Source organism: Oncorhynchus tshawytscha, linkage group LG06 (genome assembly GCF_018296145.1).
Source record: "Oncorhynchus tshawytscha isolate Ot180627B linkage group LG06, Otsh_v2.0, whole genome shotgun sequence".
NCBI classification, from domain to species: Eukaryota; Metazoa; Chordata; class Actinopteri; order Salmoniformes; family Salmonidae; genus Oncorhynchus; species Oncorhynchus tshawytscha.
The window spans coordinates 77,704,375-77,730,114 of NC_056434.1; the positions used below are offsets into that span (position 1 = coordinate 77,704,375).

General features: G+C 43.4%; 1 protein-coding gene across 2 annotated transcripts in view; it reads right to left on the minus strand.

The window, feature by feature from the left end:
- Positions 1–25,740, minus strand: part of LOC112253122 (attractin-like protein 1) — a 385,056-nt gene that overhangs the window by 159,130 nt on the left and 200,186 nt on the right. For both annotated transcript variants that reach the window (XM_024425061.2, XM_024425060.2), the window contains 3 exons: positions 17,710–17,804; positions 17,460–17,538; positions 14,270–14,427 (listed from right to left, as the gene is read on the minus strand). In XM_024425061.2, the coding sequence (XP_024280829.1) occupies positions 14,270–14,427; positions 17,460–17,538; positions 17,710–17,804 (332 nt within the window). The remainder of the gene's footprint in view (positions 1–14,269; positions 14,428–17,459; positions 17,539–17,709; positions 17,805–25,740) is intronic.

Sequence of the window (25,740 nt, forward strand, 5' to 3'; positions counted from 1 at the left end):
GTTTATATCGAGTGCAGTGGACACTACTGTTTATATCGAGTGCGGTGGATACTACTGTTTATATCGAGTGCGGTGGACACTACTGTTTATATCGAGTGCGGTGGACACTACTGTTTATATCGAGTGCGGTGGACACTACTGTTTATATCGAGTGTCGTTGCACACTCCTGTTTATATAGAGTGCGGTGGATACTACTGTTTATATTGAGTGTGGTGGACACTACTGTTTATATCGAGTGCGGTGGACACTACTGTTTATATCGAGTGCGGTGGATACTACTGTTTATATCGAGTGCGGTGGATACTACTGATTATATCGAGTGAGGTGGACACTACTGTTTATATCGAGTGCGGTGCATACTACTGTTTATATCGAGTGCGGTGGATACTACTGATTATATCGAGTGAGGTGGACACTACTGTTTATATCGAGTGCGGTGGATACTACTGTTTATATCGAGTGCGGTGGACACTACTGTTTATATCGAGTGCGGTGGATACTACTGTTTATATCGAGTGCGGTGGATACTACTGTTTATATCGAGTGCGGTGGATACTACTGTTTATATCGAGTGCGGTGGACACTACTGTTTATATCGAGTGTCGTTGCACACTCCTGTTTATATAGAGTGCGGTGGACACTACTGTTTATATCGAGTGCGGTGGACACTACTGTTTATATCGAGTGCGGTGGACACTACTGTTTATATTGAGTGCGGTGGACACTACTGTTTATATCGAGTGTCGGTGCACACTCCTGTTTATATAGAGTGCGGTGGATACTACTGTTTATATTGAGTGCGGTGGATACTACTGTTTATATCGAGTGCGGTGGACACTACTGTTTATATCGAGTGCGGTGGACACTACTGTTTATATCGAGTGCGGTGGACACTACTGTTTATATAGAGTGCGGTGGATACTACTGTTTATATTGAGTGCGGTGGATACTACTGTTTATATCGAGTGAGGTGGACACTACTGTTTATATCGAGTGAGGTGGATACTACTGTTTATATCGAGTGAGGTGGACACTACTGTTTATATCGAGTGCGGTGGATACTACTGTTTATATCGAGTGAGGTGGATACTACTGTTTATATCGAGTGAGGTGGATACTACTGTTTATATCGAGTGAGGTGGACACTACTGTTTATATTGAGTGCGGTGGACACTACTGTTTATATCGAGTGCTGTGGACACTCCTGTTTATATTGAGTGCGGTGGACACTACTGTTTATATCGAGTGAGGTGGATACTACTGTTTATATCGAGTGAGGTGGATACTACTGTTTATATCGAGTGCGGTGGACACTACTGTTTATATCGAGTGCGGTGGACACTACTGTTTATATCGAGTGCGGTGGACACTACTGTTTATATCGAGTGAGGTGGATACTACTGTTTATATCGAGTGCGGTGGATACTACTGTTTATATCGAGTGAGGTGGATACTACTGTTTATATCGAGTGAGGTGGATACTACTGTTTATATCGAGTGAGGTGGATACTACTGTTTATATCGAGTGAGGTGGATACTACTGTTTATATCGAGTGAGGTGGACACTACTGTTTATATCGAGTGCGGTGGACACTACTGTTTATATCGAGTGTGGTGGACACTACTGTTTATATCGAGTGAGGTGGATACTACTGTTTATATCGAGTGAGGTGGATACTACTGTTTATATCGAGTGAGGTGGATACTACTGTTTATATCGAGTGCGGTGGATACTACTGTTTATATCGAGTGAGGTGGACACTACTGTTTATATCGAGTGAGGTGGATACTACTGTTTATATCGAGTGAGGTGGATACTACTGTTTATATCGAGTGAGGTGGATACTACTGTTTATATCGAGTGAGGTGGACACTACTGTTTATATCGAGTGCGGTGGACACTACTGTTTATATCGAGTGCGGTGGACACTACTGTTTATATCGAGTGAGGTGGATACTACTGTTTATATCGAGTGAGGTGGATACTACTGTTTATATCGAGTGAGGTGGATACTACTGTTTATATCGAGTGCGGTGGATACTACTGTTTATATCGAGTGAGGTGGATACTACTGTTTATATCGAGTGAGGTGGATACTACTGTTTATATCGAGTGTGGTGGACACTACTGTTTATATCGAGTGAGGTGGACACTACTGTTTATATCGAGTGAGGTGGACACTACTGTTTATATTGAGTGCGGTGGATACTACTGTTTATATCGAGTGAGGTGGATACTACTGTTTATATCGAGTGAGGTGGACACTACTGTTTATATCGAGTGCGGTGGACACTACTGTTTATATCGAGTGCGGTGGACACTACTGTTTATATCGAGTGATGGATACTACTGTTTATATCGAGTGCGGTGGATACTACTGTTTATATCGAGTGCGGTGGATACTACTGTTTATATCGAGTGAGGTGGATACTACTGTTTATATCGAGTGAGGTGGATACTACTGTTTATATCGAGTGCGGTGGATACTACTGTTTATATCGAGTGTTTATATCGTGGATACTACTGTTTATATCGAGTGAGGTGGATACTACTGTTTATATCGAGTGAGGTGGACACTACTGTTTATATCGAGTGCGGTGGATACTACTGTTTATATCGAGTGAGGTGGATACTACTGTTTATATCGAGTGCGGTGGATACTACTGTTTATATCGAGTGAGGTGGATACTACTGTTTATATCGAGTGAGGTGGATACTACTGTTTATATCGAGTGCGGTGGACACTACTGTTTATATCGAGTGCGGTGGACACTACTGTTTATATCGAGTGCGGTGGACACTACTGTTTATATCGAGTGCGGTGGACACTACTGTTTATATCGAGTGCGGTGGACACTACTGTTTATATCGAGTGCGGTGGACACTACTGTTTATATCGAGTGCGGTGGACACTACTGTTTATATCGAGTGCGGTGGACACTACTGTTTATATTGAGTGCGGTGGACACTACTGTTTATATCGAGTGCGGTGGACACTCCTGTTTATATCGAGTGCGGTGGACACTACTGTTTATATCGAGTGAGGTGGATACTACTGTTTATATCGAGTGAGGTGGATACTACTGTTTATATCGAGTGCGGTGGACACTACTGTTTATATCGAGTGCGGTGGACACTACTGTTTATATCGAGTGCGGTGGACACTACTGTTTATATCGAGTGAGGTGGATACTACTGTTTATATCGAGTGCGGTGGATACTACTGTTTATATCGAGTGAGGTGGATACTACTGTTTATATCGAGTGAGGTGGATACTACTGTTTATATCGAGTGAGGTGGATACTACTGTTTATATCGAGTGAGGTGGACACTACTGTTTATATCGAGTGAGGTGGATACTACTGTTTATATCGAGTGAGGTGGACACTACTGTTTATATCGAGTGCGGTGGATACTACTGTTTATATCGAGTGAGGTGGATACTACTGTTTATATCGAGTGAGGTGGATACTACTGTTTATACGAGTGAGGTGGATACTACTGTTTATATCGAGTGAGGTGGACACTACTGTTTATATCGAGTGCGGTGGATACTACTGTTTATATCGAGTGAGGTGGATACTACTGTTTATATCGAGTGAGGTGGATACTACTGTTTATATCGAGTGAGGTGGATACTACTGTTTATATCGAGTGAGGTGGACACTACTGTTTATATCGAGTGAGGTGGACACTACTGTTTATATCGAGTGCGGTGGATACTACTGTTTATATCGAGTGAGGTGGATACTACTGTTTATATCGAGTGAGGTGGATACTACTGTTTATATCGAGTGCGGTGGATACTACTGTTTATATCGAGTGAGGTGGACACTACTGTTTATATCGAGTGAGGTGGATACTACTGTTTATATCGAGTGAGGTGGATACTACTGTTTATATCGAGTGAGGTGGATACTACTGTTTATATCGAGTGAGGTGGACACTACTGTTTATATCGAGTGCGGTGGACACTACTGTTTATATCGAGTGCGGTGGACACTACTGTTTATATCGAGTGAGGTGGATACTACTGTTTATATCGAGTGAGGTGGATACTACTGTTTATATCGAGTGAGGTGGATACTACTGTTTATATCGAGTGCGGTGGATACTACTGTTTATATCGAGTGAGGTGGATACTACTGTTTATATCGAGTGAGGTGGATACTACTGTTTATATCGAGTGTGGTGGACACTACTGTTTATATCGAGTGAGGTGGACACTACTGTTTATATCGAGTGAGGTGGACACTACTGTTTATATTGAGTGCGGTGGATACTACTGTTTATATCGAGTGAGGTGGATACTACTGTTTATATCGAGTGAGGTGGATACTACTGTTTATATCGAGTGCGGTGGACACTACTGTTTATATCGAGTGCGGTGGACACTACTGTTTATATCGGTGAGGTGGATACTACTGTTTATATCGAGTGCGGTGGATACTACTGTTTATATCGAGTGAGGTGGATACTACTGTTTATATCGAGTGAGGTGGATACTACTGTTTATATCGAGTGAGGTGGATACTACTGTTTATATCGAGTGCGGTGGATACTACTGTTTATATCGAGTGAGGTGGATACTACTGTTTATATCGAGTGAGGTGGATACTACTGTTTATATCGAGTGAGGTGGACACTACTGTTTATATCGAGTGAGGTGGATACTACTGTTTATATCGAGTGAGGTGGATACTACTGTTTATATCGAGTGCGGTGGATACTACTGTTTATATCGAGTGCGGTGGACACTACTGTTTATATCGAGTGCGGTGGACACTACTGTTTATATCGAGTGAGGTGGATACTACTGTTTATATCGAGTGCGGTGGACACTACTGTTTATATCGAGTGAGGTGGATACTACTGTTTATATCGAGTGAGGTGGATACTACTGTTTATATCGAGTGCGGTGGACACTACTGTTTATATCGAGTGCGGTAAAGAGATATACATTGGAATTATTGAGTGGAATACATTTTTTGGGGGTCTATGGTTGACTGTCCTTTATAGTTAATTTGTTTGTGTGTCTGTTCGTTTTACAGTTAGACATTTCCCCTGCTAAAGTGAACAGTGTTTGAACAGTGTTTCCCAGAGACATCTGTCAACTGATTAATTTAACCAATTTCCCCAATTTGGTTTTATTTGAGAAAATAAGTGAAAAACAACTGTCATATTGTTCAGATTTAAGTGCCTGTTGCGACATCATTATAATTCCTCTGCATTGCGGTAGATATTAATGACCATGAGTCACTTGAACCCCCAATCAGCAGCCATGATATTATCTCTATTTCCCGTATCTTTAAACAGGCAGCACTTAAGCTGGCCTCTCCTCTTACATCCATAGGAAAGAGGATCTCTATCATCAGATACAGATTGTGCTATGTTGTATGTGCTGTTTCAATTTCCCTTTTATCCAATAAAGGACACTTTGTTACTACCATCGTCGGATGGCGAGCGGCTACTAAGGTACACCGCACAGTGCCTGTCAGCAATTACATTATGAAAGGCATTCTATTTAATGATGTCCGCTGAAAGGGTAAATAAGTGACTGTGTTCGGAGAAAATCTAATCACGGACCAATCGTGTGCCCAGAGTGGGGGAAACAACATGGCCGCCTCACTGAAAGCCATTTAATCCGCCGAATTAGGCCCGGCCACGCAGGAGTCAGTGGGAAGAGGAGAATCGATGAGAAGGCAGGATTCATACAGCTTTTGTTTCTGTGTGGTGGCAGGCTGGCTGGGTAGGTGATGGATAGGGGCAGGCGTTCACACTCAAAGCCTTCATTAAACAGACAAACTGGATACACTCTGGAGGTGCAGGGGGAGTTCGAGGAAATGTGCTACACATGAGAAGTTTGGAGTATCAGTTTGCTGAGTATACTGAGCTCATCCTGACAGGTATATCGTCACTCACACCAAACTAATCATATAGAAAATTAGAGTAGTTCTGCCTCTAGTGGTGTGGGGGCTGTGCTTTGGCAAAGTGGGTGGGGTTATATCCTTCCTGTTTGGCCCTGTCCGGGGGTATCATCGGATGGGGCCACAGTGTCTCCTGACCCCTCCTGTCTCAGCCTCCAGTATTTATGCTGCAGTAGTGTATGTGTCGGGGGCTAGGGTCAGTCTGTTATATCTGGAGTACTTCTCCTGTCTTATCCGATGTCCTATGTGAATTTAAGTATGCTCTCTCTAATTCTCTCTTTCTCTCTCTCGGAGGACCTGAGCCGTAGGACCATGCCTCAGGACTACCTGGTCTGATGACTCCTTGCTGTCCCCAGTCCACCTGGCCGTGCTGCTGCTCCAGTTTCTGCCTGTGATTATTATTATTTGACCATGCTGGTCATTTATGAACATTTGAACATCTTGGCCATGTTCTGTTATAATCTCCACCCGGCACAGCCAGAAGAGGACTGGCCACCCCTCGTAGCCTGGTTCCTCTCTAGGTTTCTTCCTAGGTTTTGGCCTTTCTAGGGAGCTTTTCCTAGCCACCGTGCTTCTACACCTGCACTGCTTGCTGTTTGGGTTTTAGGCTGGGTTTCTGTACAGCACTTTGAGATATCAGCTGATGTACGAAGGGCTATATAAATACATTTGATTTGATTTGATTCTGCTGACAAATAAGAATTGGTCAAAGGGAACTCTTCTTCTGTTAATTAAAAAAAAGTTAAAACAGAAAATACAGAGCAATAAATGCAGGAAGGTAGCAGGTACAGTACACCGTTCAAATGATAGAAGACCGATGACATGAATTTGTAGGACAGGCAATGAGAGAGAGAGAAACATGTCCCAATAAAATGTATGACAAAGAATCTCATACTGCCTTGACTAGTAGAGTTATCATCTCCTGGGTCTACAAAGCCCCCCCCAAAAAACAGGGGAAAAAAATTTGGTAACGTGTGATGACATTGTAGAAAAAAACTGAGTCAGGAAGAAGGTGCGAAGTCACTGTGACAGATTCAATCAAAATCTGTTCTACGAGGACAAACAATCAGCAGCGCTCACTCTGCCCTCCAACCAGCCCTCAGAGCAGGGGTGATGTCATTCAGCTACAGGGGGCATACTCACACTAACAGCGAGGGGGGACTGGGCGTCCATCATCCGTCCGGTGCAGTCTTTAACCCCCTAAGAGCAATGGGCCAGAAATACTTCCCGGTACAGCTCGGCAATACATCACAGAAATGGTGCGCTAATGTATCCCATGGAAACCACAGTGAATTGTCCTCATGACTGTACTCTAATTGGAATTATGAATAATAACATGTCATTTGTGACGAGGTGGAGGACTAGAGCACGGCATGCAAACCGGAATGCGAAAAACATGCTTATTTACAAACACGTATCTATGTAAAAAAATATATATATAATCTTATGAAACATGTCAATATACACCAATTATAAATATAACAAGTATAGCACACACCCACACATACACTGTATCCTAGCTGTCCCTCTTCCTCTAGATGTTCGTGGAAAAGTGACAGCACTACACAGACATCTGTCAAATTTAGGGGCTTCATATTCCTTGTGTTTACGAGTGTTTAATTAGGAGGATGTCCCTTTCAGATCTGATTACGTTCTGTGAAGTGGATTGAAAAAGTATGTGTGAGTGAGAGAGACAGAGAGCCATCGCTTAGTGGGGAATGTGTGACAAGCCCTCAGTCATTGTCGCCACTGAGACGGTCCATTAGAGTCAGACAGTGGGACACGGCTCTCAGTCATTCAGGCAGTGTGTTGGACAGCTCAGAGGGTCATCTGGGATGGTGGTTGTGCTGAAAATCAGACCAAGACAGGGGGAAGGAGGAGGACCATCCTTACACCCAGTCTCAATGCCACAGTGAATAACATCATGTCAGGTACAAGAGCACGCGACTACACTGGCACTGTTAGCGAGGACTGAAATGGTCACGGTCAATCTAGGTCCTCCTATAGGAGAAGGGCATCAGTGGGCTTGTTTACATGCAGACTACCATAACAATACATGTAGAAATCTGCAGAAGACAGTGAAGCAAAGTCATTTGAAATGGCTTCTAGAGATATAGACATGTCTAAGACACACATTGTATGTGGGGGAAGGTTTAAAGAGCCACTGAAAACACCGATTGGCACGTGTTTTTCTGTTGCTCATTAGAAAAGCGAGATTTCAGTCTTGGAGGTGTGTTTCCTGACCTATTTCACTTCCTCAAAATAACCCGAATGAATCTAACATAACTCAAGAAATCTGTACTGAATGTTGACGTCTTTGACAAGGATGTTTTAGATGCGCAATTTTACATCTAATTACATCTTCGGTGCAGTGTTTCTCAAGGTCAGAAATGCACAACGTGTTGTCTTATGTAAACAAAGTGGGACCTGCTGGTCAGGTCTGTTTCACTGTTTATACTATTGGATAGAGAGCTATCAACTCAGCTGTTCACCACATGTTAGTGGGCAAATGGACATCATAAAATCAAAACCCAACCTTCATTTACCCGTTGTGACGCACGGATATTCCAAACTCCGTTTCAGACGAGACTGACTTTATGAACAAAATTATCCTTTTGACACTATCTAGTCAATTTTGGCACTAGAATAACGTGTGTGTTTGAATCGAAGCCACGTAAGCTGTTTTCAAAGGGAAATGTAGCATTTTAAAGGCAGTCGCTCTTTAAAATGTTTGTGTAAAATGCTGTTGGATAACCAGGATCTAGGTTTCTTAGGTAGACCGCCTAACTAGGGCTGTTATGGTGACCGTATTACCGCTACACCGGCAGTCCCGAGTCACGGTAACTAGGCTTCTCCAAAACTGCACTCTGATTCCGCTGATGGTCATTAGTAGGCCACTCAAGAACATTCAATATTGTCTTGGTAAGAAACTCCAGTGTATATTTGGCCTTGTGTTTTAGGTTATTGTCCTACTGAAAGGCAGACTGAACCAGGTTTTCCTCTAGGATTTTGCCTGTGCTTAGCTATGTTCTGTTTATTTTTATCCTAAAAAACTACATAGTCCTTGCCAATGAAAAGGATACCCATAACATGATGCAGCCACCACCATGCTTGAAAATATGAAGAGTGGTACTCTGTGATGTGTTTGTGTTGGATTTGCCTCAAACATAACACTTTGTATTCAGGACAAAAAGTACATTTCTTTACCACATTTTTTGTAGTTTTACTTTACTGCTTTGCTGCAAACAGGATGCATGTTTTGGAACAACATTCTTTTCTGTACAGGCATCCTCCTTTTCACTGATTTAGGTTAATATTGTGGAGTAACAACAATGTTGTTGAACCATCCTCAGTTTTCTCTTATCACAGCCATTTAAAGTCAACATTGGCCTCATGGTGAAATCCCTGAGCGGTTTTCTTCCTCTCTGGCAACTGAGTTAGGAAGGACGCCTGTATCTCTGGGTCTATTGATACATCATCCAAAGTGTAACATTGAACACTATTATTGCACACAGAGCGAGTCCATAAAATGTATGTGACTTGTTAGGGCATTTTTACTCCTGAACTTATTTAGGCTACACACAACAAAGGGGTTGTATACTTATTGACACATTTTTTATTAATTTGCTAACATTTCAAAAAAACATAATTCTACTTTGACATTATGGGGTATTGTGTGTAGGCCAGTGACACAAAATCCCAACTTAATCCATTTTAAATTCAGGCTACAAGACCATTTTTGGGTAGAAAAGTCAAGGATTGTGAATACTTTCTGATTAAATTGACAATAGTCTGATGGGTGAGAATATTATCAAGTGCTTGTCAAATTGTGAATGAGAGACTGATGAAGTGTGTGCCACCTGCGCAGGAAACAGAGATGAGCACAAGCCTTTCATGCAACTTTTTTCTAATAATCAGTCGCACCAAATATACTCTTCAGTTTTTCTGAAATAGACTACTTACGGATCTATTATGATGGTGTAGGCTATATTAAATGGATTTATTAGACTAAAAAGTAGATGTTACGAAGATCAGTATCGGGGGTTTGTAGGCTACATGTGGAAGCCGGAGATGCTAAACGGATTTCTGTTAATTAACAGTCAATTACCGTGAGACCGGCAGTTATTTGCATGACAGTTACCGGCTGACAAAATGTAATGACTGCCACAGCCCTACACCTCACAGACCAGATTTGGAAACTATAGACGATATTCAATCCCTTATTTTTGTCCAGGAAACAAATTGAAATTCAAATGGGTTCATTTAATTCAGAGAGGGTGTTATTCTGTGTGTATCCGTGAATGAGAATTGTTTTTGGAGTAAAAACCTTTTAGAATGGATGTGAAAGAGAGAGTGGAGGAGAGGACAGGGATGATGTATACTAATCATAGTCTTGGTGGTGATAGTAATCTCTCTCTTGTCAGCATCCGAAAGCCAAGGCCACAGAGCAACACATCTCTGCCTCCATCTGACATACTCTGAAGAGGACACAGCTAGACTGACCTGGCCTGCACATCCCAGAATAAAGCTTACAATATGACTGGTCTGAAAGAGTATTTACATAACTACAGAAACCTGGAAAAACTGCATCTCATTTTGGATTTAAAATCCAACGAGTTTCTTCTCAACACGCGAGTCACTCAGTCAGCTGAAAGGACAGATGCTGATAGTGCGCCATCACTAGATTTGAAAAAAATCGTATACACATTACATCCTAAACCAAACTTTAGAGCCTGATTGAGACTGGCCATTAGGAATCCTCTGGGCAATTCCTCATCATTACCGTGTCGGTATCGGAAGCCACCGAGGTCAATAGAACGGCCGGGCCTGGTCTCGTGTTACTGACGACAGAGTTGCGGCTGAGACGGCTCTATATACCTCTGCGGGATAGGGCTCATCATGATAATTAACGTCTCACGTTACCATCACATCTAAATAGCGCTCTGATAAAACAGCATTAATGGGAAATACATATGAGCCCCGATCGATGGACGGATGACCTAAACACAAGCCGCAGGACAGTCTGCAATCAACTGCATTCATATTGGAATCCTACCAGAGCACCTTCAACTTGCCTGTATTTGATATTGGAGGTTCTCCTCTAATAATGTTCATCTGTTTGATTGCTGCATCTAAGGCCAGCTGATGCTATGCTGTGATGGTCATGGAATAACTGTAATTGGCCGAATAGCAAAAGGGTTATGACGGTTATTTATTTTCATGACTGTAGTCATTCATAACCGTCGGTTACGCGGTTGTATGGTAATTGTGCCAGTCCTTACCCAGAAAAGCAGTAGGGACTAGGAAAGGAATCCCAAATACTGCATGAGCTTCGGAGTGTGCAACTGTCCCAGATGTGTAGCTCTACTCCTCTGACATATCCCATTGCAACATATGTCTAGCATATCCTGTACCACCATCTTTCTTTCTTTCTGCTCAGGACTATTAGAGTGGATCTCAGTGTCAATTAACTAGGCACGATGTTTGCAGTCAGTCCATTCAATCAGATTTCAGTCCGTTTAATCACAACATTGCGTGTGACAGTCACCTTAAAATATCACTGCCAAAGTCTACTTCAATTTTATGGTTCATAAGATTAAACCATGAATATTTTGTACGGCCGTCTCAGTTTTAAGGCAATCCTAAGTAATTGATGGTGACACTGCAGAACTCACGGATCATTAAAGATGATATTTTCGCCAAACACGTTTCATTATAATTTATGCTCAATGTCGTTGTATCAAGGTTTTACGCCTTAAAAAGACACACACCGAGAGTTCTAGAGACATTTAACATATTTATATATTCTGTAGAGACAGATATTGTTTAAAAGAGATATTGTTTCTGAACATTCCTATGAACCGATCAAATCCATTGCAGGAAGAATAAAACCTTATATATATTTTTGGAGGCGGGAATTATTCACTGGGTACATATAGTGCATTCGGAAAGTATTCAGACCCCTTGATTTTTTCCACATTTTGTTATGTTACAGTCTTATTGTAAAATGGATATATATTTTTTCCATCAACCTACACACAATACCCCATAATGATAAAGCAAAAACTGGTTTTTAGAAGAATTTTTTAATAATAAACTGAAATACCACATTTACATAAGTAGTAAGCTACAAGCTTATACATCTGTATTTGGGGAGTTTCTACCACTCTTCTCTGCAGATCCTCTCAAGCTCGCTCAGGTTGGATGGGGAGCATCGCTGCACAGCAATTTTCAGGTTTCTCCAGAGATGTTAGATTGGGTTCAAATCCGGGCTCTGGCTGGGCCTCTCTAGGATATTCAGAGACTTGTCCCAAAGCCATTCCTGCGTTGTCTTCGCTGTTTGCTTAAGGTCGTTGTCCTGTTGGAAAGTGAACCGTCGCCCCAATCTGAGGTCCTAAGTGCTCTGGAGCAGGTTTTCATCAAGGATCTCTCTGTACAGTGAATATTGTTTCTCATGGTATAATGGTCCTTTAGGTGCCTTTTGGCAAACTCCAAGTGGGTCGTCATGCTCCTTTTACTGAGTGGCTTCCCTCTGGCCACTCTACCATAAAAAGCCTGATTTGGTGGAGTGCTGCAGAGATGGTTGTCCTTCTGGAAGGTTCTCCCATCTCCACTGAGGAACTCTGTCAGAGTGACCATCGGGTTGTTCGTCACCTCCCCGACCAAGGCCCTTCTCCCCCGATTGCTCTGTTTGGCCAGGCGGCTGCTCTAGGAAGAGACTTGGTGGTTCGAAAACGTCTTCCATTTAAAAATGGAGGCCAGAGTGTTCTTGGGGACCTTCAATGCTGCAGAAATCTTTTGGTACCCTTCCCCAGATCTGTGCCTCAACACAATCCTGTCTCGGAGCTCTACAGACAATTCCTTCAACCTCATGGCTTGGTTTTTGCTCTGACATACACTGTCAACTGTAGGACTTTATATAGACAGATGTGTGCCTTTCCAAATCATGTTCAATCAATAGAATTTACCACAGGTGGACTCCAATCAAGTTGTAGAGGGTCAAGGGGTCTGAATACTTTCTGAATGCACTGTATGAGAAATACAATAGGCTTTCCGAAAGCACACAACGATCCATTTAATAGTGTTAATCAAATAATTCCTCTATACTGAGTCATTGTAATTGTATGCAGTTATTCAGTCAAGGAATAGGTGAACCTTCGTATTTGGTGCCTTGTTGCAAACAGGGATGCATGTTTTGGAATATTTTATTCTCTACAGGCTTCCTTCTGTTCACTCTGTCATTTAGGTTAGTATTATCGAGTAACTCAAATGTTGTTGATCCATCCTCAGTTTTCTCCTATCACAGACATTAAACTAACTGTTTAAAAGTCACCATTGGGCTCCTGGTGAAATCCCTGAGCGTTTTCCTTCCTCTCCGGCAACTGAGTTAGGAAGGACACCTGTACATTTGTAGTGACTGTGTGTATTGACACACCATCCAAAGTGTAATTAATAACTTCACCATGCTTAAAGGGATATTCAATGTCTGTTTTTTTTTTACCCATCTATCATTAGGTGCCCTTCTTTGCGAGGCGTTGGAAAACATCCCTGGTCTTTGTGGTTGAATCTGTGTTAGAAATTCATTGCTTGACTGAGGGACATTACAGATAATTGTATGTGTGGTGTACAAAGAGGAGGTAGTCATTCATAAATCATGTTAAAAGTCCATGCAAATTATGTGACTTGTTAAGCAAATTTTTACTCCTGCATTTATTTAGGCTTGCCATAACGAAGGGGTTGAATACTTATTGACTCAAGACATAAGCTTTTCATTGTTTATTAATTTGTAAAAATGTCCAAAAACATAATTCCACTGTCATTATGGGGTAGTGTGTATAGGCCAGTGACACAAAATCGAAATGTAATAAATATTATATTCAGGCTGTAACAACAAATTGTGGAAAAAGGCAACGGGTGTGAATACTAAGGTCCTGTAATTGTCTTCCTAGAAAGTGGAACATTCTACCAAAAGAAAAACAACAATGAATTATACAAACTCATTATAATGGTAGTGTATCCTCTGTGTTGCTTAACCATTGCTATAGGAACAGAGGGGTAATGAGGGTCCTGCTGAGTCTGCAATCAGCAAGGCCTTCAGTTGTTCACATTATTACAGTTCTATTCAATCTGATTAAGTACAATCACTTAATAAATTGATGGAACCAAGAGACAGTCAACTGTGTTTATGGAGAAATTGCATTCCAAATAATTCCCATTCAAGACATAGGGCTATTACCCCATTGGAAACAGTAACCCTCTGACAACCCATTCAAGTTGTTAAACAAATGTTGTTGTTTAGTGATTTGTGGTTGGTTAGATCACTACTGACAGAACCTTACCTGGATCTTGATTGGCCAGGAGAAGTTGCTGACATAGACATAGAAGGTGATGTTGGAGTTGACTCGGAAGTTGAACTTCTCACAGGAGAAGCTGTCTCTGTGTTCCTGGATATTGGTCTTGGACACGATGGGCACCTCCTCGCCAGAGATGGTGCCAGCTGGGGGTGAGAGGTGGGTCATAGTGTAAGACGTCAAAGGAAGGATACTGAGAGGATAGTACAGTTGGTGATAGTCAAATCACACATATAGGTACTGGTATGTGTGATTGGGGATAGGTACTGCTGTGACAGTTGTGCCAGTCGAACAAAAACTGAGTTTCATGATGGCAGTCGAGAGAGAATACAGATTAGCCAGGCTGGTGACGTTTTAGAATACAGATTAGCCAGGCTGGTGACGTTTTAGAAAACAGATTAGCCAGGCTGGTGACATTTTAGAAAACAGATTAACCAGGCTGGTGACGTTTTAGAATACAGATTAGCCAGGCGGGTGACGTTTGAGAATACAGATTAGCCAGGCTGGTGGCGTTTTAGAAAACAGATTAGCCAGGCTGGTGGCGTTTGAGAATACAGATTAGCCAGGCTAGTGACGTTTTAGATTACAGATTAGCCAGGCTGGTGACGTTTGAGAATACAGATTAGCCAGGCTAGTGACGTTTTAGATTACAGATTAGCCAGGCTGGTGACGTTTGAGAATACAGATTAGCCAGGCTAGTGGCGTTTTAGAAAACAGATTAGCCCAGGCGGGTGACGTTTGAGAATACAGATTAGCCAAGCTGGTGGCGTTTTAGAAAACAGATTAGCCAGGCGGGTGACGTTTGAGAATACAGATTAGCCAAGCTGGTGGCGTTTTAGAAAACAGATTAGCCAGGCTGGTGGCGTTTTAGAAAACAGATTAGCCAGGCTGGTGACGTTTTAGAAAACAGATTAGCCAGGCTGGTGGCGTTTTAGAAAACAGATTAGCCAGGCTGGTGACGTTTTAGAAAACAGATTAGCCAGGCTGGTGGCGTTTTAGAAAACAGATTAGCCAGGCTGGTGACGTTTTAGAAAACAGATTAGCCAGGCTGGTGACGTTTTAGAAAACAGATTAGCCAGGCTGGTGGCGTTTTAGAAAACAGATTAGCCAGGCTGGTGGCGTTTGAGAAAACAGATTAGCCAGGCTGGTGACGTTTTAGAAAACAGATTAGCCAGGCTGGTGACGTTTTAGAAAACAGATTAGCCAGGCTGGTGACGTTTTAGAAAACAGATTAGCCAGGCTGGTGACGTTTTAGAATACAGATTAGCCAGGCTGGTGACGTTTTAGAATACAGATTAGCCAGGCTGGTGGCGTTTTAGAATACAGATTAGCCAGGCTGGTGACGTTTTAGAAAACAGATTAGCCAGGCTGGTGGCGTTTTAGAATACAGATTAGCCAGGCTGGTGACGTTTGAGAATACAGATTAGCCAGGCTGGTGACGTTTTAGAAAACAGATTAGCCAGGCTGGTGGCGTTTTAGAATACAGATTAGCCAGGCTGGTGACGTTTTAGAAAACAGATTAGCCAGGCTGGTGACGTTTTAGAAAACAGATTAGCCAGGCTGGTGACGTTTTAGAAAACAGATTAGCCAGGCTGGTGACGTTTTAGAAAACAGATTAGCCAGGCTGGTGACGTTTTAGAAAACAGATTAGCCAGGCTGGTGACGTTTTAGAATACAGATTAGCCAGGCTGGTGACGTTTTAGAAAACAGATTAGCCAGCGAGTGTCAAAAAAAATGACAGAAAAAAGTGGCCTTCACCAGTGGTGTAAAGTACTTAAGAAAAAATACTTTAAAGCCCTACTTAAGTTGTTTTTGGGGTATCTGTACTTACATTTTTATATTTTTGCCAACTTTTACTTTTACTACATTCCTAAAGAAAAATGTACTTTTTACTCTATCCATTTTCCCTGACACCCAAAAGTACTCGTTACATTTTGACAGGAAATGGTCGAAATCACACAATTATCAAGAGAACATCCCTGGTCATCTCTACTGCCTCTGATCTGGCGGACTCACAAAACACAAATGCTTCGTTTGTAAATTATGGGTGAGTGTCGGAGTGTGCCCCTGGCTATCCGTCAATAAAACAAATTTAAAAATTGTCCTATCTGGTTTGCTTAGTATACGGAATTTGAAATGGTTTATACTTTTACTTTTGATACTTCAGTACATTTTATAAGTTCCATTTACTTTTGATACTTAAGTACATTTAAAACCAAATACTTTTAGACTTTTACTTGAGTCATTTTCTATGAAGTAATCTTTACTTTTACTGAAGTATGACAATTGAGTACTTTACCCACCACTGGCATTCACAATTATAGTGAGTCTAGAGTGAGTCCAGTACAATGACAGTTTCAGAGCATACATTATACTGTAGATGCATGTACATTTTGTGGTAGAACTATGAGCGGTAACACTCCCTGAGTGGACCCTTCCAACTTTCTCCCATCTTCAACTACGTATCCCCTTGTCATTTTTGAGCTGTCCAAAAGAAGCTTGAAAATATATAAGGAGAGTGGAAATGTACTTTCTTTAAAAAAACAGACATGCATTTATATTTTAAGTGGTCCAAAATGAAGACGTATCAAGAATACTGCATTAACAGGCCAGACTTTGGGACAGCTTTAATAAAAGATGACCCCAACCAATTTATCAGTGACATAACACACTCACTCTAATTGCTCTGCACATATATTCAAGCCCTGAATTTTCTTCTCAAATCAAGTTAAAAAATAAATAAATCTGGGCCCGGTACAGACTGGGCAAAGTTGTATCTTAATTGAAATCACACAAAAACACCAATGCCATAATTAAAAACTATCTCCCCTACATTTGTCAAGAGGGGCATTCCCCTACAGACATTCTTGTCTAATGAGGGACACGGACCAGAACAACAAAAGTACCATTCCCTCTGGAAAAGATGACAAAGAGAGATTATATGAGTTTCTTTCCCATCCTAGGTGAATAACGTCCTACATTGGATTCTGTAGCGCAGGGGATGTACGCTGTCTGACGCTGAGTGGGGGATATCTGCCGTAGACCGTAGTGAGTGTAGCAAAGGTGGACAATAGAATCAAATGAGAGGGAAAGCCCTCAACATGTTGTCAAATAAACAGTCACTATGGCACATATTGATCCACTCTATGGCAAATGACAATCTAACAAGACAAGTTACCTGTTGATCCAATAGACCAGGTGATGTTGAGGTTGAAGTTGTTGGACGCATTGATGGACATGTCCAGGTTCTTGTTGCTCTGTAAAATATGAACACAAAAGGAGGTCAAACACACGTATTGACTTGGAATGATGCTAATGTGTGTTCTCTGTTTCACAGCGAAATAGATGCATTAAATATATAACAGAAAGGCTACATGAGACCTGTCCCTCGGGCCCATGGTGTCTGACACCTCTGTGTAGTGACTGACCTGTTCAGGAGTGGCCATGAAGTTGATGGCGGTGTAGTGGTGGTCATCCTCCTGGAGAAGGCTGAAGGTGAACTGGTAGTCAATCAGCAGGTTATCTGCAGGGACAGGGAGACAAACAGCAGATCAGGGACCGTCTTCTTAAAGTGCAGGGACACACAGTCTGAAGAACCCCAGCCGGAAGAGTTACCCAAGAAACAGACCACAAGTGCATGTGGCTACCTTCATTTTCATATCAATAATGCAGTATTGCAATCAGCGCAAACAAGAGTAGAGGAAGATCTATATGACACTAATATGTACCACTAATATACTGAACAAAAATATAAAACGTAACATGCAACAATTTCAATGATTTTACTAGGTTTAGTTCATGTAAGGCAGTCAATTGCAATAAATTCATTAGGCCCTAATCTATGGATTACACATGACTGGGCAGGGGCACAGCCATGGGTGGGCCTGGGAGGGCATAGGCCCACCCACAGCCAATCAGAATACGTTTTTCTCCACAAAAGGGCTTTATTACAGACAGAAATACTCCTCAGTTTCATCAGCTGTCGGGGTGGCTGGTCAGACAATCCTGCAGGTGAAGAAGCCGGATGTGGAGGTCCTGGGCTGACGTGGTTACACGTGGTCTGCTGTTGTGAGGCCGGTTGGACGTACTGCCAAATTCTCTAAAACGACGTTAGAGGTGGCTTATGGTATAGAAATTAAAATTTAATTAGCCGGGAACAGCTCTGGTGGACCTTCCTCCAGTCAGTATGCCAATTGCACACTCGCTCAAAACTTGAGACATCTGTAGCATTGTGTTGTGTGACAAAACTGCACATTTTAGAGTGGCCTTTTATTGTCCCCAGTACAAGGTGCACCTGTGTAATGATCATGCTGTTCAATCAGCTTCTTGATATGCCACACCTGTCAGATGGATGGACTATCTTGGCAAAGGATAAATGCTCACTAACAGGGTTGTAAACAAATGTGTGCACAACATTTGAGAGAAATAAACTTTTTGTGCATGTAGAATATTTTGGGGATATTTTATTCAGCACTTGGGACCAACACATTTTGCGTTTACATTTTTGTTCAGTATAGAAAATATTCACTGAGATTCAATGCCAGTTCTATTTTTATAAACGTTTGTCCTATTCAATGACAGGGCCTCATAGTACGAGCCACAGTGGGGTGTAATGCGGGGATTTCGAACATTTAACATCTGTACCTCAGCAGGAATCTAGAAAGGTCACCTTGTCTGATTCCATTCAGAAGAAAGCCCTTGATTCGGAGGGTAGTGTCTAGGAGGAGCCATGTGAGAGACGGTCTCTAGTGGATTGTCAATATGCTCAGCAGGACGTTTCACTGTTAACCCTTCAGATCACTGTTATTAACTCTTTAGAAGATTTCAGGTTCAACCAGGGGGTGCACAACTGAACTCAGGTCCTCAAGGGGTTGCTGAGCCTGCAGGTTTCCTTCATGCCTTTTGATCAGACCTAGGAAGCCAGGTATGTGCACTCTATGGGCAGTCAACGCTATGAACTGATCAATTCAGTGTCAGGGAGCATTAGAAAACAGCAGGGATACATACTGTCCTTGTGGACTGGGTAAAAGCAAGGCCTATATACCACAGGCGGCTGGTGGCACCGTAATTGGGGAGGATGGGCTCATAGCAATGGCTGAAATGGAATGGTTTCCTTGTGTGTTCGATACCATTACATTCACTTCATTCCAGTCATTATTATGAGCCCTCCTCCCCTCACCAGCCTCCTGTGCTATACACACACTGGCCATCACAACCAAATCCCACTCCCTAATAGGAAATGCCATCTTCATAACTTGTCAATGACAGCTGAATACACCACACGTCTCTGCCTCAGAAGCTCACACTGTGCCATTCACTGCACCATTCCACGGCTTCTATGAACTGATGTTAAATCAGCCATGAATGTGTTTACGCACCAGGAGAACAAACAATTGTTTGTCATCGTTCTAACTTGACAATAAAACACTCCTGTAGAGTTCAGAGAAGACTTCATTTGACATTCTTTCAGAGCACATATTTCAAGCCTTAGCAAGACGAAAGGAAATGATGTTTGACAAATAGTTGGTTTTGTTTAGCCGTCACGGAATTAGCAGATATCAGATCAAAGCCGATGTGTGTGTCTCTCTCTCCCTCCCTCCCTCCCGCTCCACACGTTGCTGTTTATTGATTTATCCCATAAGGGTCGTCAGTAAAGTTCAGAAAGTTCCACATGCTCTGTAAAGGGGACACAGAAGTCCAGGGAAATTAAAAGCAGACAATTTCTGGGGTGTTTGGAGCCAGTTTTGTGCGTATCAATGTTATTTAGAGCAATGCAGTGCCCACTCAAAGAACCCCTCTTGTTTCTGTGGTAATGAGAGAGTGTGTGTTATCCAGAAGAAGAGAAGACAATTAATGACATTATGAAAAGTGGAAGACTTGTCAAATTGCACAATCATTTTCTACACGTTTCAATAAGTTAGATTTCACGCCTGATATAATATTATCCACTGTGGTGCAAAAGCTCAGTGTGCAAATTAAAACTGACATCAGCAAAACAATACAACTATTTCCCTTGGATAATCTAACTGACATGCATACATTACATGCAAGTGAACATGTTCGTTGGGGACAAATTTGACCTTAAAAAGATAATTAAATAAAGCGAGGTAAGCATCAAATGAGCCGCACAAGACTAAAAGGAAATCCATCTGTTTTAAAAGTTTTCATAAATGAGTCATGGCATTAGCATAATGTGTAACTTTATTCAGTGTCTGAAACAAAAGAAATTCAAAAGAGCAAAATCTCACCTGTAAAGTCATTTCATATTCAGAAGTCTGCTTCATGCCTTTTGATCAGACCTAGGAAGCCAGGTATGTGCACTCTCTTGTCAGCTCAGGGGTTTGAACTTGCAACCTTCCGGTTACTAGTCCAACACTCTAACCACTAGGCTACCCTGCCACCCCATGATGGAGGCATAGCTATGAATATGGGCTTCTGATGGTAGCACTCAGCTGTCTGATGGTAGCACTCAGCTGCCTGATGGTACTACTCAGCTGCCTGATGGTCCTACTCAGCTCTCTGATGATAGCACTCAGCTGTCTGATGGTAGCACTCAGCTGTCTGATGGTAGCACTCAGCTGCCTGATGGTACTACTCAGCTGCCTGATGGTCCTACTCAGCTCTCTGATGATAGCACTCAGCTGTCTGATGGTAGCACTCAGCTGTCTGATGGTAGCACTCAGCTGTCTGATGGTAGCACTCAGCTGTCTGATGGTAGCACTCAGCTGTCTGATGGTAGCACTCAGCTGTCTGATGGTAGCACTCAGCTGTCTGATGGTAGCACTCAGCTGTCTGATGGTACTACTCAGCTGTCTGATGGTACTACTCAGCTGTCTGATGGTACTACTCAGCTGTCTGATGGTACTACTCAGCTGTCTGATGGTACACTCAGCTGTCTGATGGTAGCACTCAGCTGTCTGATGGTAGCACTCAGCTGTCTGATGGTAGGCACTCAGCTGTCTGATGGTGGCACTCAGCTGTCTGATGATAGCACTCAGCTGTCTGATGATGGCACTCAGCTGTCTGATGATGGCACTCAGCTGTCTGATGATAGCACTCAGCTGTCTGATGATGGCACTCAGCTGTCTGATGATGTAGCACTCAGCTGTCTGATGATGGCTACTCAGCTGTCTGATGATAGCACTCAGCTGTCTGATGATACACTCAGCTGTCTGATGATGGCACTCAGCTGTCTGATGATGGCACTCAGCTGTCTGATGATGGCTACTCAGCTGTCTGATGATGGCACTCAGCTGTCTGATGATACTACTCAGCTGTCTGATGATGGCACTCAGCTGTCTGATGATGGCACTCAGCTGTCTGATGATGGCACTCAGCTGTCTGATGATGGCACTCAGCTGTCTGATGATGGCACTCAGCTGTCTGATGATGGCACTCAGCTGTCTGATGGTCCACTCAGCTGTCTGATGATGGCACTCAGCTGTCTGATGATGGCACTCAGCTGTCTGATGGTGGCACTCAGCTGTCTGATGGTATGTCTGATGGTACTCAGCTGTCTGATGATGGCACTCAGCTGTCTGATGATGGCACTCAGCTGTCTGATGATGGCACTCAGCTGTCTGATGGTACTACTCAGCTGTCTGATGGTCCTACTCAGCTGTCTGATGGTCCTACTCAGCTGTCTGATGGTAGCACTCAGCTGTCTGATGGTGGCACTCAGCTGTCTGATGGTGGCACTCAGCTGTCTGATGGTAGCACTCAGCTGTCTGATGATGGCACTCAGCTGTCTGATGATGGCTACTCAGCTGTCTGATGATGGCACTCAGCTGTCTGATGATGGCTACTCAGCTGTCTGATGATACACTCAGCTGTCTGATGATGGCACTCAGCTGTCTGATGATACACTCAGCTGTCTGATGATGGCTACTCAGCTGTCTGATGGTAGCACTCAGCTCTCTGATGGTAGCACTCAGCTCTCTGATGATAGCACTCAGCTCTCTGATGATGGCACTCAGCTCTCTGATGGTAGCACTCAGCTCTCTGATGATAGCACTCAGCTCTCTGATGGTAGCACTCAGCTCTCTGATGGTAGCACTCAGCTCTCTGATGGTAGCACTCAGCTCTCTGATGGTAGCACTCAGCTCTCTGATGGTAGCACTCAGCTCTCTGATGGTAGCACTCAGCTCTCTGATGGTAGCACTCAGCTCTCTGATGGTAGCACTCAGCTCTCTGATGGTAGCACTCAGCTCTCTGATGGTAGCACTCAGCTCTCTGATGGTAGCACTCAGCTCTCTGATGGTAGCACTCAGCTGTCTGATGGTAGCACTACTCAGCTCTCTGATGGTAGCACTCAGCTGTCTGATGGTACTACTCAGCTGTCTGATGGTTCCTACTCAGCTGTCTGATGGTAGCACTCAGCTGTCTGATTTTAATACTCAGCTGTCTGATGGTAGCACTCAGCTGTCTGATGGTACTACTCAGCTGTCTGATGGTACTACTCAGCTGTCTGATGGTACTACTCAGCTGTCTGATTTTCCTACTCAGCTCTCTGATGATAGCACTCAGCTGTCTGATGGTACTACTCAGCTGTCTGATGGTCCTACTCAGCTCTCTGATGATAGCACTCAGCTGTCTGATGGTACTACTCAGCTGTCTGATGGTACTACTCAGCTGTCTGATGATAGCACTCAGCTGTCTGATGGTAGCACTCAGCTGTCTGATGGTAGCACTCAGCTGTCTGATGGTAGCACTCAGCTGTCTGATGGTAGCACTCAGCTGTCTGATGGTAGCACTCAGCTGTCTGATGGTAGCACTCAGCTGTCTGATGGTAGCACTCAGCTGTCTGATGGTAGCACTCAGCTGTCTGATGGTACTACTCAGCTGTCTGATGGTACTACTCAGCTGTCTGATGGTACTACTCAGCTGTCTGATGGTAGCACTCAGCTGTCTGATGGTAGCACTCAGCTGTCTGATGGTAGCACTCAGCTGTCTGATGGTAGCACTCAGCTGTCTGATGATAGCACTCAGCTGTCTGATGGTAGCACTCAGCTGTCTGATGGTCCTACTCAGCTGTCTGATGGTAGCACTCAGCTGTCTGATGGTAGCACTCAGCTGTCTGATGGTAGCACTCAGCTCTCTGATGGTAGCACTCAGCTGTCTGATGGTAGCACTCAGCTGTCTGATGGTAGCACTCAGCTCTCTGATGGTAGCACTCAGCTCTCTGATGGTAGCTACTCAGCTGTCTGATGGTAGCACTCAGCTCTCTGATGATAGCACTCAGCTGTCTGATGGTACTACTCAGCTGTCTGATGTCTACTGGCTCCTGATGATAGCACTCAGCTGTCTGATGGTCCTACTCAGCTGTCTGATTTTCCTACTCAGCTCTCTGATGGTAGCACTCAGCTGTCTGATGGTACTACTCAGCTGTCTGATGGTACTACTCAGCTGTCTGATGGTACTACTCAGCTGTCTGATGGTACTACTGATGGTACAGCTGTCTGATGGTAGCACTCAGCTGTCTGATGGTAGCACTCAGCTGTCTGATGGTAGCACTCAGCTGTCTGATGGTCCACTCAGCTGTCTGATGGTAGCACTCAGCTGTCTGATGGTAGCACTCAGCTGTCTGATGGTAGCACTCAGCTGACTGATGGTAGCACTCAGCTGACTGATGGTAGCACTCAGCTCTCTGATGGTAGCACTCAGCTCTCTGATGGTAGCACTCAGCTCTCTGATGGTAGCACTCAGCTCTCTGATGGTAGCACTCAGCTGTCTGATGGTACTACTCAGCTGTCTGATGGTCCTACTCAGCTGTCTGATGGTCCTACTCAGCTGTCTGATTTTCCTACTCAGCTCTCTGATGGTAGCACTCAGCTGTCTGATGGTACTACTCAGCTGTCTGATGGTCCTACTCAGCTGTCTGATTTTCCTACTCAGCTGTCTGATGGTAGCACTCAGCTGTCTGATGGTACTACTCAGCTGTCTGATGGTCCTACTCAGCTGTCTGATGGTCCTACTCAGCTGTCTGATTTTCCTACTCAGCTCTCTGATGATAGCACTCAGCTGTCTGATGGTACTACTCAGCTGTCTGATGGTCCTACTCAGCTCTCTGATGATAGCACTCAGCTGTCTGATGGTACTACTCAGCTGTCTGATGGTACTACTCAGCTGTCTGATGGTAGCACTCAGCTGTCTGATGGTAGCACTCAGCTGTCTGATGGTAGCACTCAGCTGTCTGATGGTAGCACTCAGCTGTCTGATGATAGCACTCAGCTGTCTGATGGTACTACTCAGCTGTCTGATGGTAGCACTCAGCTGTCTGATGGTAGCACTCAGCTGTCTGATGGTAGCACTCAGCTGTCTGATGGTAGCACTCAGCTGTCTGAGCCAATTGCCTGACTGATAATGTTCAGACATTTATTGTAGAAGTCAATTGTATGCTCAGAATGACTAGGATTAGTTCGGGTGGCGATAGTTCCCTCAGTCGGACAGACCATAGTCTACAGACCACAGTCTAATTTGTCAAGTAGAGACGATCAACACAGAGAAGCCTCTGTGCTTGGTTCTGGGGAGAATATCTCTATCTGACACTGGTTAGGCGTCTGGGCAGAGTGCCGGTCAGATAGTCTTTAGGCGTCAGTGCAGAGTGCCTGTCACATAGTGTTTACGCGTCAGTGCAGAGTGCCGGTCAGATAGTGTTTAGGAGTCAGTGCAGAGTGCCGGTCAGATAGTGTTTATGTGTCAGTACAGGGTGTCTGATCCTCTCATGAAAAGAGGCTTGAGGGTAAAGGCTGGTAATGGCAGGTGGTGTGGCTGGTGGGACGCACTTGGTGGCTCCTTCATTAGGGCCTGCTAGCTGACACTGCTCCACTGTGAGGGCAACTCATTACCACACCAGCCTGGTCAGCTACTGACGATCAGCTTCCTCATTAGAATCAGCCATGATTACATTCTGGTAGGAAGTCATCTGAGCTGAACCACAGTACTGGTCCTCCAACAGCACAATGAACTAGACCAGCCTCCAGTGATAGGAAGTATTAGCATTAGTATAATTACTAAGTAGTAGTAGTAGTAGTAGAATAAGTACATAGTAAAGCCATACAGTAATTGTAGAAGTATTAGTAGAAGTAGTAGTAGTAGTAGTAGTAGGCGTACAGTAGCAATATCTCCATTAATAAAATGTAATGCCTCATCATCATTACTGTCACTATCATTATTAGTGTTATTGTGCTTGATAGTTGTGCCTTGTCACAACTGACCTTAGCGGATGGTTAAATAATTAGCATGTAATGAGCCTGCAAAGTAAACATCAATCCACTCAAAGAGAGGGCGGTGTGTGCGCTACACTTCAGTCACCCTGATTCACTAGGCATAATTGGCACAATTAGTCTCTATAACCTACCCATTCACATCCCAGCTTACACATCCCACACGTCTGCATATCCTACATGTCCAACAAATCCGCACTGGCAGTGCTTCTAGGAAAGGCAGGGCCGGACTCA